The 13573-nt window shown below is 33.2% G+C and overlaps 4 protein-coding genes across 8 annotated transcripts in view; 2 read left to right on the top strand and 2 right to left on the bottom strand.

Annotated features, from left to right (window-relative positions):
* The first annotated feature begins 10 nt into the window (after window positions 1–10).
* On the top strand, window positions 11–1191 carry LOC140055129 (c-Myc-binding protein-like). Its single transcript, XM_072100348.1, has 4 exons — window positions 11–142; window positions 405–526; window positions 679–808; window positions 956–1191. The coding sequence occupies exons 1-4, from the start codon at window positions 131–133 to the stop codon at window positions 998–1000; spliced, it is 309 nt and encodes a 102-aa protein (XP_071956449.1). The 5' UTR covers window positions 11–130; the 3' UTR covers window positions 1001–1191.
* Window positions 1192–1385: 194 nt separating this feature from the next.
* On the bottom strand, window positions 1386–7866 carry LOC140055126 (iron-sulfur clusters transporter ABCB7, mitochondrial-like). The gene is made up of 13 exons (XM_072100343.1): window positions 7631–7866; window positions 6991–7068; window positions 6616–6810; window positions 6152–6281; window positions 5653–5839; window positions 5473–5554; window positions 4621–4972; window positions 4001–4158; window positions 3488–3651; window positions 3165–3294; window positions 2729–2900; window positions 2469–2572; window positions 1386–2186 (listed from the first exon to the last, which is right to left on the bottom strand). Exons 1-13 carry the CDS (start codon window positions 7760–7762, stop codon window positions 1935–1937), a joined length of 2136 nt encoding a protein of 711 aa, XP_071956444.1. The 5' UTR covers window positions 7763–7866; the 3' UTR covers window positions 1386–1934.
* LOC140055127 (uracil phosphoribosyltransferase homolog) lies at window positions 7789–10993 on the top strand. 4 transcript variants are annotated; one of them, XM_072100344.1, is made up of 7 exons: window positions 7789–7884; window positions 8350–8486; window positions 8728–8770; window positions 8952–9084; window positions 9221–9382; window positions 9562–9660; window positions 10205–10993. In XM_072100344.1, the coding sequence occupies exons 1-7, from the start codon at window positions 7828–7830 to the stop codon at window positions 10309–10311; spliced, it is 738 nt and encodes a 245-aa protein (XP_071956445.1). In that variant the 5' UTR covers window positions 7789–7827; the 3' UTR covers window positions 10312–10993. The 4 variants fall into 4 exon arrangements, with proteins under 4 accessions (XP_071956445.1, XP_071956447.1, XP_071956446.1 ...); XM_072100346.1 differs by having other exon boundaries at window positions 7847–7895; window positions 8350–8490; window positions 10205–10992; XM_072100345.1 differs by having other exon boundaries at window positions 7853–7895; window positions 10205–10991.
* Window positions 10994–11135: 142 nt separating this feature from the next.
* LOC140055360 (small ribosomal subunit protein eS4-like) overlaps window positions 11136–13573 on the bottom strand; it is a 53190-nt gene continuing 50752 nt past the window's right edge. For both annotated transcript variants that reach the window (XM_072100687.1, XM_072100686.1), the window contains exons 3-7: window positions 13313–13493; window positions 12878–12975; window positions 12130–12301; window positions 11768–11878; window positions 11136–11398 (exon numbers count right to left, since the gene is read on the bottom strand). In XM_072100687.1, coding sequence (XP_071956788.1) covers window positions 11262–11398; window positions 11768–11878; window positions 12130–12301; window positions 12878–12975; window positions 13313–13493 — 699 coding nt within the window. In that variant the 3' untranslated portion in view covers window positions 11136–11261. The remainder of the gene's footprint in view (window positions 11399–11767; window positions 11879–12129; window positions 12302–12877; window positions 12976–13312; window positions 13494–13573) is intronic.

The raw sequence follows: 13573 nt of genomic DNA on the forward strand, positions 1-13573 counted from the left end.
TACGCGCAATTATTCTGCGCATTTAGTAACCAAACAAGACAATTCGAGGGCTAGCTGTCTGCCAAAAACGGCATTTTATTTGTGGAAATTCTAGATTTTTTTCTTAAATTTTTGCCGTAAATTATAGAATATGACATTTAGAGTATGAATATATTCAATTTTGTTACTTTTCGTTTAATTACTTTAGTAAATAAGGCATTTTAAGCTAGGCTTACAGAAAATACACAGGAGAATCCACCACCACACTGACTGACTCTGAGCGGCCAGGGCACTCACTACACTTTAGGCCTGTTTTTCAAGTTTTACTAGGCCTAGGCTAAGTATTATTCTCTAGACTACTAAGCTATATAATGATTAAATGGAATCATAAAAATAATCAAATAACAACAACTTTATTTTTTTAGCCTGCAGACTCGAAAAGAGAAGAGTTCAGGAAATACCTTGAGAAATCTGGTGTTCTTGATACTTTGACGAAGGTACTTGTCGGTCTTTATGAAGAACCAGAAAAACCAAGCAACGCATTGGAGTATCTTTTACAATTTAGCTGTGAAATCGCTTGCATGACTATTTTTAAATGTTTTTTCTAGAGCATACATCATACAAAAGCAGTTTTGATATACAAAATGTTTTTTTTTAATGTATCAATGTTTATTTTTCCTTTATTCAAATGTTTACCAGCTTTTTAAAACTCCATATTGGTAACACAGGACCACAAACTGCAGATGTTGAGGCACTTAGACTTGAGGTCACTGAACTTAGACAGAAAGTAGAACAGTTGACTGAAGAGAATGCTGAATTAAGAGCAAAGGTTTCTACCCTTTTCCATATTTGACAGTTGGATTTGGACATATAAATCAAATGTCAAATTAAAAGTTCGGAAAGATATTTAGAAAAGATAAGATATATCGTTTTTAATTTTTGCAACTAAATTTACCAAAAAGACTTTTTTTTACAGCTTCCACCAGAATCGCAAGATGCAGATGAACCTACCGAAAGCTGAAAAGACTTCAACAACATTCCATCTGTCCAGCTACTGTCTGTCTCCGTCACTCTCACTCTAGACTTCCTCTGACCCTGTTAATTTTGTGCATCAAACGTGTTTTATTTTAAAATAAATACATTTTGTAATGGTTTCAGTTTAAGTAGAAAGTAATTGTGCAAAGATTTCCTAATAAAAGCAAATGAAATATATTTTTATTTTAATATATGCATTTTTGATTCAAATTAAAACACCCAATGTTTAGCTATTTTATGGAGTTTGTTATTTAGGATGCACAACTGGTTAAGTTTGTTTGATATTATTGTAGAGATAGAAATGTTATGCTAGTTTTTTCTTTAATTGTGTAGAAGTTAGTTTAGTAGGAAACATAACATTTTATGTAGATTGTTAAATAGAAAAAAGTAGAAAACATTTAATTGATTTAATATTGAAAATAAAAAGGAACTATACAAAAGAATTGAATGTGTGGCGTTATATTTGTGCGTTTTTCGGCTTAATTTAAAAGAAAAATGTTGCCACACATGAATTAAAAAAAATCTTGTGACAAGCAGTCTATTTTACAGGCCTAATAAAAAAAACCACATCTTTCCATACACACTTAGTACATATTTTTATTATCAATAATTTTTAATCTTATTACTAAATAAATATATTTATATAGAAGTGCAAATATCCACTGTAAAATTCGATCAAAAAATAAAAATCGTATTTAACTGTGATTTTAGAAAAAAACCCACCCACAGACTCTTGCCTAAAGCATGGTTCCCACTAGTAATGCATTGCAAGAAAATGCCCTTTCTATATTTGTGTTTGCCCCCACTTGCGATGTTTGCAGCACTGTTTTGACGTTAGTTCCCACTTGTTATTACGCATTACAGCACGTTGCATGCTAGTGGGAGCCACGCTTAAATGTACCAATATTGTCGTGCATTCATTATTTTCCAAGTTCTTCTGTCTCCCCTTCCTCACTATCATAGCTTTGCAACACCGCTTTGTGTTGATTGTTCCACAGCTGTGTGTACAAACTATCGGGATTGCTAAGGAGTGTATAGTGGTTTCCACGTTCCTTCACAAACCCATCCTCAAAAACAAAGATCTCGTCGCAGTCCACGACGGTGGAAAGACGATGCGCTATGAAAAGCGACGTCCTTCCTTGTGTTACGGTTTCCATTGAGTTTAAAATGTTCTGAAAGAAAAGTTTACACATATTTTTCTGTAATTAAATTTGATTCACTTTTTCAAAGGCAAATGTTGACAAATAACCTCTTAAATTTTGGTAGTTGGCTTGGTTTATAGAAACTATTAGACATTCATCAGTGCTTTTTTGATTAGTGAATAGTTCTAAAGTAGAGGACTGAGCAGGTTGTAAAAAAGGGACTTTGTGGTAATTTTTCTTTTTGTGATGACTGATTTCCAAAGCACCTACTACCACCCTATCCCCCTACTCCTTGTGTCCACCTTTAATTACCTGTTCTGTTATAGAGTCAAGAGATGAGGTAGCTTCGTCATATAAAATAATCGATGGATTCTTCAAAATTGTTCTAGCTATTGCAACACGTTGTTTCTCACCACCTATAAGAAAAATATATCAATATATATTGGCCCATCATTTTTGTATCAAATTTTGATAATGTAGACAGAGCCTTAGAAACAGTTACTAATATGGCTTGAGAAGGGGATGTGTTAAGATAGTTCAGAGATGGGTCTTTCAAAAGCTGTTGCTCATACCTGATAGTTTCAGGCCTCGTTCACCAACTTGCGTGTCATACCCATGCGGCATCTTTAATATACTCTCATGAATGTTGGCCATCTTGGCTGCTGCATAAACCTCTTCTGCTGTTGCATTCATATTGCCGTAATTAATGTTATAAAATATTGAATTATGGAAGAGTACAGAATCCTACAAAATACAGAAAATTATTAATAAGAGCAACAATTTTGGCAAGGAATGAAATTATTAATAATTAAAGTATTTTGTTTATATAATATACAAGCATATTCTTCTTAAGCTCTGTCTACACTATCAAACTAGTTTGACAAAAAAAGTTTAATGTGCTCAAATATGGTAGTGATATGACATCATCATGTCCATATATGGGCACATCACATTGTTTTGTCACCTAAAGTTTGATAGTGTGGACAGAGCTTAATCAGCAAAACTCACCTGTGGAACAACACCTACATTGGATCGTAAACTTTCTAAACTGACGTCACGTATATTCTGACCATTAACTAAAATCCTTCCAGACTTTGGATCATAAAATCTGTATAATAAACGAACTATTGTAGACTTCCTATAAAAATAAAGCAACAAATTGTTTATTATATCATATCTACCAAGCTATCTTCATTGTTTTCAACTTTTAATCTCTCCACCCTCTATTTATCAGCCTGTGTCTCCTTTGTTTTTATTTCTTTCATCACTCTGTTTCACATTCTCACTTGCACTGATGAACAATCATTAATTTACAGAGGACAACAGCTTACCCTGAGCCACTTCCACCAACGATGGCAACCTTACTTCCGGCAGGTACATCAAACGAGATACCCTTGAATATAGGTTGGCCATTCACATATTCAAAACATATATCCTCAAATGTAATAGATGATTCCCGAGGACTAATTGACAACAATGGAGCATTAAGTTTTTCCTGAAGAATAAGTTAATAATAATAATGGTAAACATTTTTATATACAATACGATTGATAGTGGTTGTTTTCAATTAAATACATGTAATGTGCACCTTTTTAGCCAAATGAATGGTGAATATATAAGCATGTTATTTATTTGTTATTTATTTATACTGGGTAACCTCTTCAAAGACTGCTCTCCCAGAGAGTCCAGTTATGAACAGTGGCTGTGAGTGTACTAGTACACCGGGGTAGCCCCACTACTTGTCTCGAAAGATGTACTAGGTTCTTTAATGTGCACATGAGCTATGTTGTGGGAAAAATAATAACATTTTCTGAAAATTATCAAAAACTAAATTATAACTATACCTTAACATTTGGTTCCAGATTAAGGATATTAAACATGGTTTTCATGTCAATGAGAGACTGGCGAATTTCTCGGTAGACGGTACCTAGAAAGTTGAGCGGTAACGACAGCTGAAATAGCAGTCCATTCACCATTACCAGGTCACCAACCGTCATGTGACCTGTTTGAAAAAATTAATTCACATTTTACTATGCAGCTTATATGGCGACTTGGATACTAATTTATGGGTGGAGTGAGTGTGGGAGGAGAGATCTAATTAATTCCCAATTTTCTGTAAAGTCTTGTCTATACTATCAAACTTTATTTGACAAAAAAATGTGATGTGCCCATATATGGACATGATGTTATATCACTACCATATTTGGGCATATCACTACCATATTTGGCCACACCAGTTTTTTGTCACAAAAAGTTTGTTAGCGTAGACAGAGTTAAACATGAAATGAATGAATAACAGATCTGGTGCTGGTACACAAAACAAAAAATCAAAATGTGCACTAACATAACATAATCAATTTAGCAAAGATTTTATATTTTATTGGACGAAATAAATACTGCAAGAGCAGTGCATTATTATTATTATTATTTAATTGATAGGTTTGTAACAAACTATATCGTTTACCTGCAACGATTCCCTTACAAGCCATCACCATGATCAAAGCTAAGGACGAGCTGAATACAATATTCTGACCAAAGTTTAGCATTGCTAGACTCGTTGACGTCTTCAGCGATGCTTTCTCAAATTTCTCAAGTGACGAATCGTACATCTTTGCTTCATGTTGCTCATTGTTGAAATATTTAACAGTTTCGTAATTAATGAGGGAGTCAATAGCCAGATTGCCTGCCTGATTATCGGCTTTGTTCATTTGAACTCTGAACTTTGTCCTCCATGATGTAATACCAAGAGTAAGAGCAGCGTAGGCAGCGATAGTTGATAATGTTACTACAGCAAACTGGGGCCCACATCTCCAATACTTAAAATAATTATAAAAAACGAATATTAGGTATTAGGTATTAAGTATGGTATAGTTGACTATCTAAGTAATGTAGAATGTTTTATTTTAATTCATTGGACCAACTGGACGTTAGATACATACATTATTTTATTATGATCATCTTTGTAATAATCCAACTGATTCTCAGTACTGTATCTATATCCAAAGTATCATAGGAATATTTGGTAATACAACATCACATGTGTTTCACATGCATCTAGAGTAACCTAACCCTTAACCTAACTTTACATGATACAGGTACCACATGTGATGCTGTATTACTAAATATTCCTATGATACTTCGGAAATAGATTGTATGTGGAGATACAGCACTGGGAATCGGGTGTAATAATCAAGGAAAGGCTGCTGAGTATTAGCATCCAGCCATGACGACTGTGTTGCCTTCTGGTCCTGTTTCATAACTGGTCAAAAATGAAATAAAACTACTAAAATGAAATCTACTTAATAGAAAAGCTTACCAATATACCTGCAACTAAACTAACTTCAAAAGCAGTAGGAACAATGTTGAACACTAATGCAGAAAGTGTGAAATTAATGCCTCTGAAAAAATCAAACCAAATCAATGTCAAAATATTTATAGTTACCCAATTTAAATGAGGATTAATTAAAACTTTAAACAATATACTGTAATATCTTACCTACTACCTCTATCAATGGCTTTAGAGAGTGCTCCTGTTTGTCGACTTAAGTGGAAATTTAAATCTAAGGAATGCAGGTGAAGGAAGACATTCTTAGCAACTCGTCTGATTGAGTTCTGAGCTACTTTAGCAAATACTGCATTTCTAAGTTCATTGAAAAGAGATGCCCCTGCTCTTGCAGCACCGTCTGTACAAAATAAGTTAATATTAATGATTACGGTAAAGTTATTTTTTTTCAACATAATGGAATCAGCTGTTAAGCTCTGTCTACACACAAAAAAATGTGATGTGCCTAAATATGGTAGTGATATGCTTAAATATGGTAGTAATATGACATCATATCCATGTCCATATATGGGAACATCACATTTTTTTGTCACATAAAGTTTGATAGTGTGGACAGAGCTTTAGCAGCTCATTGTACTAAAGCAGGTGATGATGATCTCTACATATAATACTTTACAAGCTATAAATAAGCATCCAGTTGCTCTTAACTTACATCCTATTAATAATGTTGTAGCAACCGTGAGGGCGGTGCCTCCAGCAGCGGCAGCCACGCCCACTGCTTGCCCCGTGTTCAAAGTATCCACAGCATACTTAAACAGGAAAGGCACTGAAACACTTGCCATCTAAAAATAAGATAACAAAGTTGGGAAAGTGCTTTCTTCACTTTATAAAGTGTGACCAAACAATAGAGGGAGCTATTACTGAAACAAGAAAGTGTGATCAGCCAATAGAGGGAGCTAAAGATAACAATTTAGAACAATTAAATGATGAACTGTATAACTTTGATACTTTAATTTTATGGATAGATTTTAAATTTACCATACTATGAATTAACTGTATAGGTATTATTAAGCATGTACGGTCATTGAAAATTATATTATTAAGGATGCTTTGTATGTGAAGTTAACAGTAATAATATTCTATCATGCCATGCAGACAACAAAGTTTTTTAAATACCTTTGAGCCTAGAAGCAAGCTTACAGCGATAACTACTCTAACTTTGATAGAAGTTGCATCTTTTGGCCAAATATACCGGGCCATAGCCGTGACAATCTGCCAACCATTCACCTCGCCATTTTTACCATTTTGATTTCCTTCCCCCGGACCGTGTCCATGGAAACACGTCCTTGCCAACGTGCAAGAAGTCCATTTCTGAGAAAAAAAAAACCAATTAAATCATAATCAAGTGTAAACAACCCTTTAAAAATGACAATGTTGTAATTTTTTAGGAATAAAGTTTTTGTAGTTTACATGCAGCAAATAGATAACCAGATATAATAACAGTTCTGTAGTACAAATAAATAATACTATGCTTTTCAATTGAGTACTTACCTTTTTTATAAAAGGTACTTTTGAGGATTTTGAAAACTGTTGATTAACAAAACGTAAACAGAAGAACCTTGATGGATTCTAAAACGAAAAAAAAAAAAAAACATTTCACAAAATGTTGATTGTTTAATAAATAATGCATTACTACTACACAATATTTAATTTTTAAAAAGGTAATTTAATTTGATGTTAAGTAAAGGTATTATAATTTATATTACTAATTAATTAATTATTACTAATTAGGATTGCATTGACATAAATAATAGCAATGTTGTGTTGGGAGAGTGAAATCTGTGATAGGTGGGAGTGGCAGGCATCCAATCAGGAAACTGTCAAATCACTCTCCCTCCAAAAAAGGGCCAAAAAACAACAGGGTTGTCAGGGAGGGCCAATGTTTTGTTTCACTAAAAAAATGACAATGACACATGACGATCAGACTGCACCAAAACTGCTAGGCTTCTCCTAATGGTAATCAAATCAGATGATGATACATGCTATATAGAATTCTAGGCCTAGCCTACATGCATGTCTAGTGTTGAGCCGGCGGAGTCGACCCGACTTCATTCAATTCATCATAATACAATACAAGGCTACACAAGCAAGCCTAAATAATAAAAGTAAATGAATCGCTGACTCATTCTACCTTATTCAATGGGGATCTATTAAACCTAGTGCAGTTCTCAAAATACGATGAACTCAATTTTTTCCCGTAGTATTGTGAATACTGTAATATATTGGATTTTATCTTCCCTGTTCTTAAAAGCGCAACAGCCATTCCGATACCTTTTTTGCGCTCTCGTTTTTTTTACGCTCGAGTTGTTTTTCGCACAACAAATTTGCATGGTTGGTGGCAGCAGACAGCAAAACACGTTTGCGATAAATGGTTCCCATGCGGTGGTAAGATCTCGGTAATAATACCATTTTATAGCATAATTATACAGTTTTTATTAATAAAAAATACAGTACATATTATAGTATAGTATTATGTAACGTTTAGTACTGTTATTTATACTTTCGGTCGGTAATACGTTGTATTTTGGAGTCGTATAGTTGTAAGGCATGGTTGTCACTGCTATATCCAGCAAGTAGAAGTGGAAGCAGCCCGTTTGTAAATTGATCCAAAGTCGATTCGTCCCACACCATTTTAAAATTTACTTTTAATAAAGACAAAACTATATTTTTAGCCTTTTATTAATACTTTATTGGACTATTATAGTATTTAGTTCATTATCTGATATTACTTTTGATATAATTATAAATAATAAATTTTTTTCAAAAATGTAAAATTCATCAATTAATACTAGGCCTATACAGTATAAACTAGATTAATATCAAATAATATCCTTTTAATATTTTCACTAGCACGTCATAATGGAGGCAAGTAACAACGATGAAAAAACCAATACCAACATCTTAGAACGCTCAGAGTTTGGGGTTCAATTAAAGATTTTACGAATAAATGATCAAATACGAGAATTGCAAACTATTATACGAGACAAGTAGGTAGAACATTTCTCTGTCAATTGTATTCAAATGAATAGACAAATGAATATGCAAATGAATATGCAAATGAATATGCAAATGAATATGCAAATGAATAGACAAATGAATATGCAAATGAATATGCAAATTGGTCACTCAAAACTTCTATCAGTATGTTGATGTCATTCTAATTCTAATTCTGTTATATTTTTGTTAAAAAAGAACAATTTGATCAATAATGTTGGTCTTTCTTTTCAGACAAACAAGTAGGGGAGATTTCGTATTTTATGCAGATCGACTGGTATGGGATATTAATTATTATAATTAATATAATAATGAGTCTTAAATGACCATGTATTTCAATTTATTTTCCTATTTTAAAATTCTTGTATGTATGTATGTTCCTTGATTGTAAACCAAGAAAATGTTTTCACTATTAAGATAATATGTGTTGTATGTTTTATTTTACTTATCATTTATAGATTCGATTAGTGGTTGAGGAGGGATTGAACCAATTACCTTATACAAATTGTGTGGTGACCACCCCAACAGGCCAACCTTTTGACGGCATTCAATTTGCTAAGGGTAACTGTGGAGTGAGCATCATGAGAAGTGGTGAGTGCCAAATGAAAATTATTATTTATTATTATTATATATACATATACAGGTATTTATATTATATATCAATAACATGTTTTTAAATGCAAAAGACAGTTTATACTGTAGTATATATATATTATTCATTGAATAGGTGAAGCTATGGAGCATGGACTACGAGATTGTTGTCGCTCAATCCGTATTGGCAAGATATTAGTGAAGAGCAACGATGATACCGGAGAGGCTAAAGTATTCTATGCAAAATTCCCGTCAGATATTCACAATCGAAAGGTCCTACTCATGTACCCTATACTAAGTAAGTCTTCCTTTGATACAGACACTGGATCCTGTACCTGCTGTATATATAGTAATAAATAATTTAAAAGTGGAATTTCACAAAATAAAGTCTAGGGCAATTAGTAATTAAAAAAATGATATTTATTATGTATGTTTTAGTGATAATGTATTGACTGTTTTGTTGCTTTTGTGTTGTAGATTCAGGTAATACTGTAATCCAGGCAGTTAGAGTGCTAAGAGAACATGGTGTCAAAGATTCAAACATTATTCTGTTGACCCTATTCTGTACCCCACATGGTAAGTTACCACAGCAGGTGATATAAAACATTCAGTCTGTTTCAACCAAATTGTTAAATCATTGACATATATAAATCCATGGATTGTTAAAGACATAGATAACCATCTCCAGCAATAAACAATATCATTTTCTGTCCTTGAAACTACTGGGTATAAATCCTAAATTGAAGCTAAATTTGGACACAAGACTAAAGCATTAATTTTTAAAATCTGACCTACTCCCTAATTTAAACAAGAAAATCTAACAAAAGGATGCTGAGCTCTGGAGATCAAAGGGTTTATCTGTGGCTGCGACGCATCCTATAACAGGCACCGCGTGCTGCATAGAATATGTACATAGTACAGTACTGTTGGTATATTTGTTGCAGCCAGACTTAATTAAGATCAAAGGATTGTTACGAGTTCCTATCTTGGCAAGGCAAGCTCAGTGTCCCGCTGTTAGATTGCCTTGATTTAAGTAGCCAGACTCCCTCGGACAATACTCAATAATACATGGTTTTTGATTTATATTTTCTTATCTCATTAATATTATTCATGTTTTTAGGAGTGAGAGCCGTGATAAATAAAGCAAGAGATATTACAATATTAACATCAGAGGTCCATACGACGACTCCTAACCATTTTGGAACTAAGTACTTTGGAACAGATTGAACAGATTATACAAGTGTACTAAAATGAGGCCTGAAAAGACGTCGGGATGTAGAACTTGCCAGATATTTAATTTAGATATTTATTTTAAGATATTAAAGGATAGTGAGATGAGGGACATGCACTGTCAAGCAAAGATATAATATAAAGCAGAGGGTTTGGGATCTCAATGATGTTCTAAAAATGTCTTCTAAAATTATAATTTGTAAAGAGGTGCTTGGATGAAATCCAGTAATACCTGTATAAAGACCAATGTTTAATGCTCCAATTTTATCAAGGATTTAAAATGTTTAGTTTGTTAGTACATTAGAGAAAAGTGTAAATACAGTAGTGTAGTAGACAGTACCATACTTAAGTCAAGTGTCATTTTAATCATGTCCATATGGGCACATCACATTTTTTGTGAAATGAATTTTGATAGTTTAGACAGAGCTCAAGATTTATTTTCTGAGAATATCCATTTTGAGAATGGAACCTGTACCAGTTGTTTACTTACAGAACTGATTAAAGATGAAATTTTATATAGTATATCAAAGTGTGTTTTAATTTCTATGGACTAAACAAAACATTCACTGCTGGATATAAACTTAGTCTAGGTTCTAGACGGAGTTTTGGCACATATGGCATTTCATACGTATACTACTTGAGCTCAGAGACAAAACTCAAAAAGTCGATTGGTTAACTGACAAACTGGCACTTTCATACATATACTATTTGAACTCGTAGACAAAAAACGAAAAGCCAATTGGTGGAAGAACAATAAGAAAAGCCAATTGGTGGAAGAACAATAACTATAGACAAGAAAAAAAACTACAAGTACATCAGTGTATTCTTGGTGTTGTTAGATTACAATTTATTGATAACTTGAAACAATACACCATTCATGGTTTTATATTTTATACAATTGTCAGGTTGATGGTTTTCGATAGCATTCTTTTAGTTTTTTCTTTGTCTTATCGTTGCGCCAATCTCTTTTCCCTCTCCTCTGCAATTGACATTCTGATGCCCTTTCCTTTAGGAAGAGAAACCAGTGACTTGGTTCCCTTACCGATAATGAAGACATTGCTCAGACGGGTAGCAAAGGTATGGCCTACAGAACAAACACAAAATAAACATTTATAATATTTTTACACAGGAGTGAAAAAGTGAATAGCCGTGAATCTAGATATCCTAATCCTTACAGATATTGTATAAAGACTAATTTCACTGATACATTCAGGCAATTGTACCACACCACTCTCAGCTTATATTATGTTTAAGTATGTTTAATTGAAAGTGATTACATAAAAAAACAGGCAAAATATGGCAATATTTTCCAAAAACTCATTTCTAAAAAAATCGGACAGAAAATAGTATTTTTTAAATACATTACACTTTTTCAGTAACTTAGTGGTAATTAGTTTAGTATCTAACCCGAACCATTACACTTAAGTCAATCAAACCCAACTTAAGTACATACCTGTATTATCCTTGATATGTACAATGTCAAAAGATCCAGGATGTTTCTCACGGTGTACAACAACACCGACACGCCCCAAGTTACGCCCTCCGGTGATCATGCACATGTTGCCTTTAAACAAGAAAGTAAGTTAATCACAACATTTATCAATATAGCTCTAATAAAGTATATCATAGTATTTCCAATTCTATTTTTTAACATTGGCAGATGTTTCTATCATTTCAAGCTACCTTTTGTAGCCACGCAACTACGTAGCTATTGAGTCAAAAAGTCATTCAGTGCAGAAACATATGAGCATGCTTAGAATAACTTCTTTTCAACAGACAGTTGCAAAGTTTAAAAGATAAGATTTAAATACTAACCACTTTCAAACTTCAAGTAGTCTGTGATTTTTCCTGTGCCGATGTCGATTTTGACAGTGTCAAAGACCTTAGCAAGAGGGTCTGGGTAGCGCACTGTGCGGGCATCGTGGGTGCTCAAGAATGGGATTCCCTTTGGTCCTGTCCACACCTTCTTTACTTTACAAAGCTTGAACTGAGAATGTAATTTGTATGTTACTTAGTTGTATTTAGTAATTATATGGCATATAACAAAGTAATAGTACAGTAGTTCAGAATTGGAAACAATTATTGGAAACACAATTAAAGTGTAGTCTTAATATTGAGTGTAGCATTCTTGGGTGAATGCCAACAGAGTATGTAAAACCCTGCAGGCGACCGTTAAACGCAGGTTACTGTTGGCCTAATTTGACCATTTACATGACTAATAACATATAAATGACTTCGAATAGGCCTAATAAAATAACAGATATAATATAATGTTGGAATAAGGGATTCTGCAGCAGCATATTCATAAATCAAGTTCATCAAATTCCGATTATTATGTGTACTCTAAATGTTTATACTTTAAACTTGGTTGACGTTAATGGGTCGTTAAATAGCTTCCCTTCACCCTTCCTTTTCTTTATACTTTTTCAATACTATAATTACTGTAAAGAGGTTTGAGGGATCTGGGTACGAACATTGCTTATATTTAAAAGATAACCTGTATTGACAATATTTAGTTCAAAACCATTAATTAAATAAAATATATGTGTTAAAATCCTCATACCTTTGCTTCTTCAACTCCAATTCTGTGAACAGTAAATCGACCTTTGACATCATAAATGAGGCGGAAGTTCTCACCAGTTTTTTCAATAGTGATCACATCTAATAACAAAAAGCATAATTACAATAGTATACATTAAACTAAAATGGAAAAGAAAACAATTACTATTTATTGTAAACATTAGAATAAATGCGGGTAAACAGCATGTTATTGATTGAATTATTACAAAAAAAAATGAAATTGATTTTTGTCTCAATTAAATTCAAAGTAGAGTCATGTCTTGTGATCATTCTATTTTGACCTCCAGATAAAACTTTCTTTATCAGAACTATGAATGGATGACTAGACGAGAGCATGAATGTTGTTGTACCATTGAGCGCTGTACCGTTGAGCGCAGTACCGTTGAACGCAGTACCATTTTTTATTCAGGAAACTTACCCATGAATCCTGCTGGATAAGTGACGTCAGTTCGGACTTTGTTATCAACTTTGATTGATCGTTGCTTCATTATCTTCTTCACTTCATCATAAGTCAACGCATACTTTAAACGATTTCGGAGAAATACAGCCATTGGCAAACATTCTCGCAATTTGTGTGGGCCAGTTGATGGACGTGGAGCCTATATATTCATACCAAAAAAAATGTTTTTTTCCTTTTTTACTATGTTTTTGAAATCAACAAGACAATTAAAGTATTTTT

Source organism: Antedon mediterranea, chromosome 7 (assembly GCF_964355755.1).
Source record: "Antedon mediterranea chromosome 7, ecAntMedi1.1, whole genome shotgun sequence".
NCBI lineage: Eukaryota > Metazoa > Echinodermata > Crinoidea > Comatulida > Antedonidae > Antedon > Antedon mediterranea.

What these genes read in the sequence shown, in the direction of transcription:
- LOC140055127 (XM_072100344.1), top strand. Translation starts at nt 7,828, where the DNA reads ATGGTTGGTGGCAGCAGACAGCAAAACACGTTTGCGATAAATGGTTCC. An exon ending in TAAATGGTTCCCATGCGGTG is followed by an intron (nt 7,885 to 8,349) that starts GTAAGATCTCGG and finishes TATTTTCACTAG; the next exon opens with CACGTCATAATGGAGGCAAG. An exon ending in CCTATTCTGTACCCCACATG is followed by an intron (nt 9,661 to 10,204) that starts GTAAGTTACCAC and finishes TCATGTTTTTAG; the next exon opens with GAGTGAGAGCCGTGATAAAT.
- LOC140055126 (XM_072100343.1), bottom strand. Translation starts at nt 7,762, where the DNA reads ATGGCTGTTGCGCTTTTAAGAACAGGGAAGATAAAATCCAATATATTA. An exon ending in GCCATTGATAGAGGTAGTAG is followed by an intron (nt 5,555 to 5,652) that starts GTAAGATATTAC and finishes TGATTTTTTCAG; the next exon opens with AGGCATTAATTTCACACTTT. An exon ending in ACGAGGCCTGAAACTATCAG is followed by an intron (nt 2,573 to 2,728) that starts GTATGAGCAACA and finishes TTTTTCTTATAG; the next exon opens with GTGGTGAGAAACAACGTGTT.
- LOC140055129 (XM_072100348.1), top strand. An exon ending in AAACCAAGCAACGCATTGGA is followed by an intron (nt 527 to 678) that starts GTATCTTTTACA and finishes AATGTTTACCAG; the next exon opens with CTTTTTAAAACTCCATATTG. An exon ending in ATGCTGAATTAAGAGCAAAG is followed by an intron (nt 809 to 955) that starts GTTTCTACCCTT and finishes TTTTTTTTACAG; the next exon opens with CTTCCACCAGAATCGCAAGA.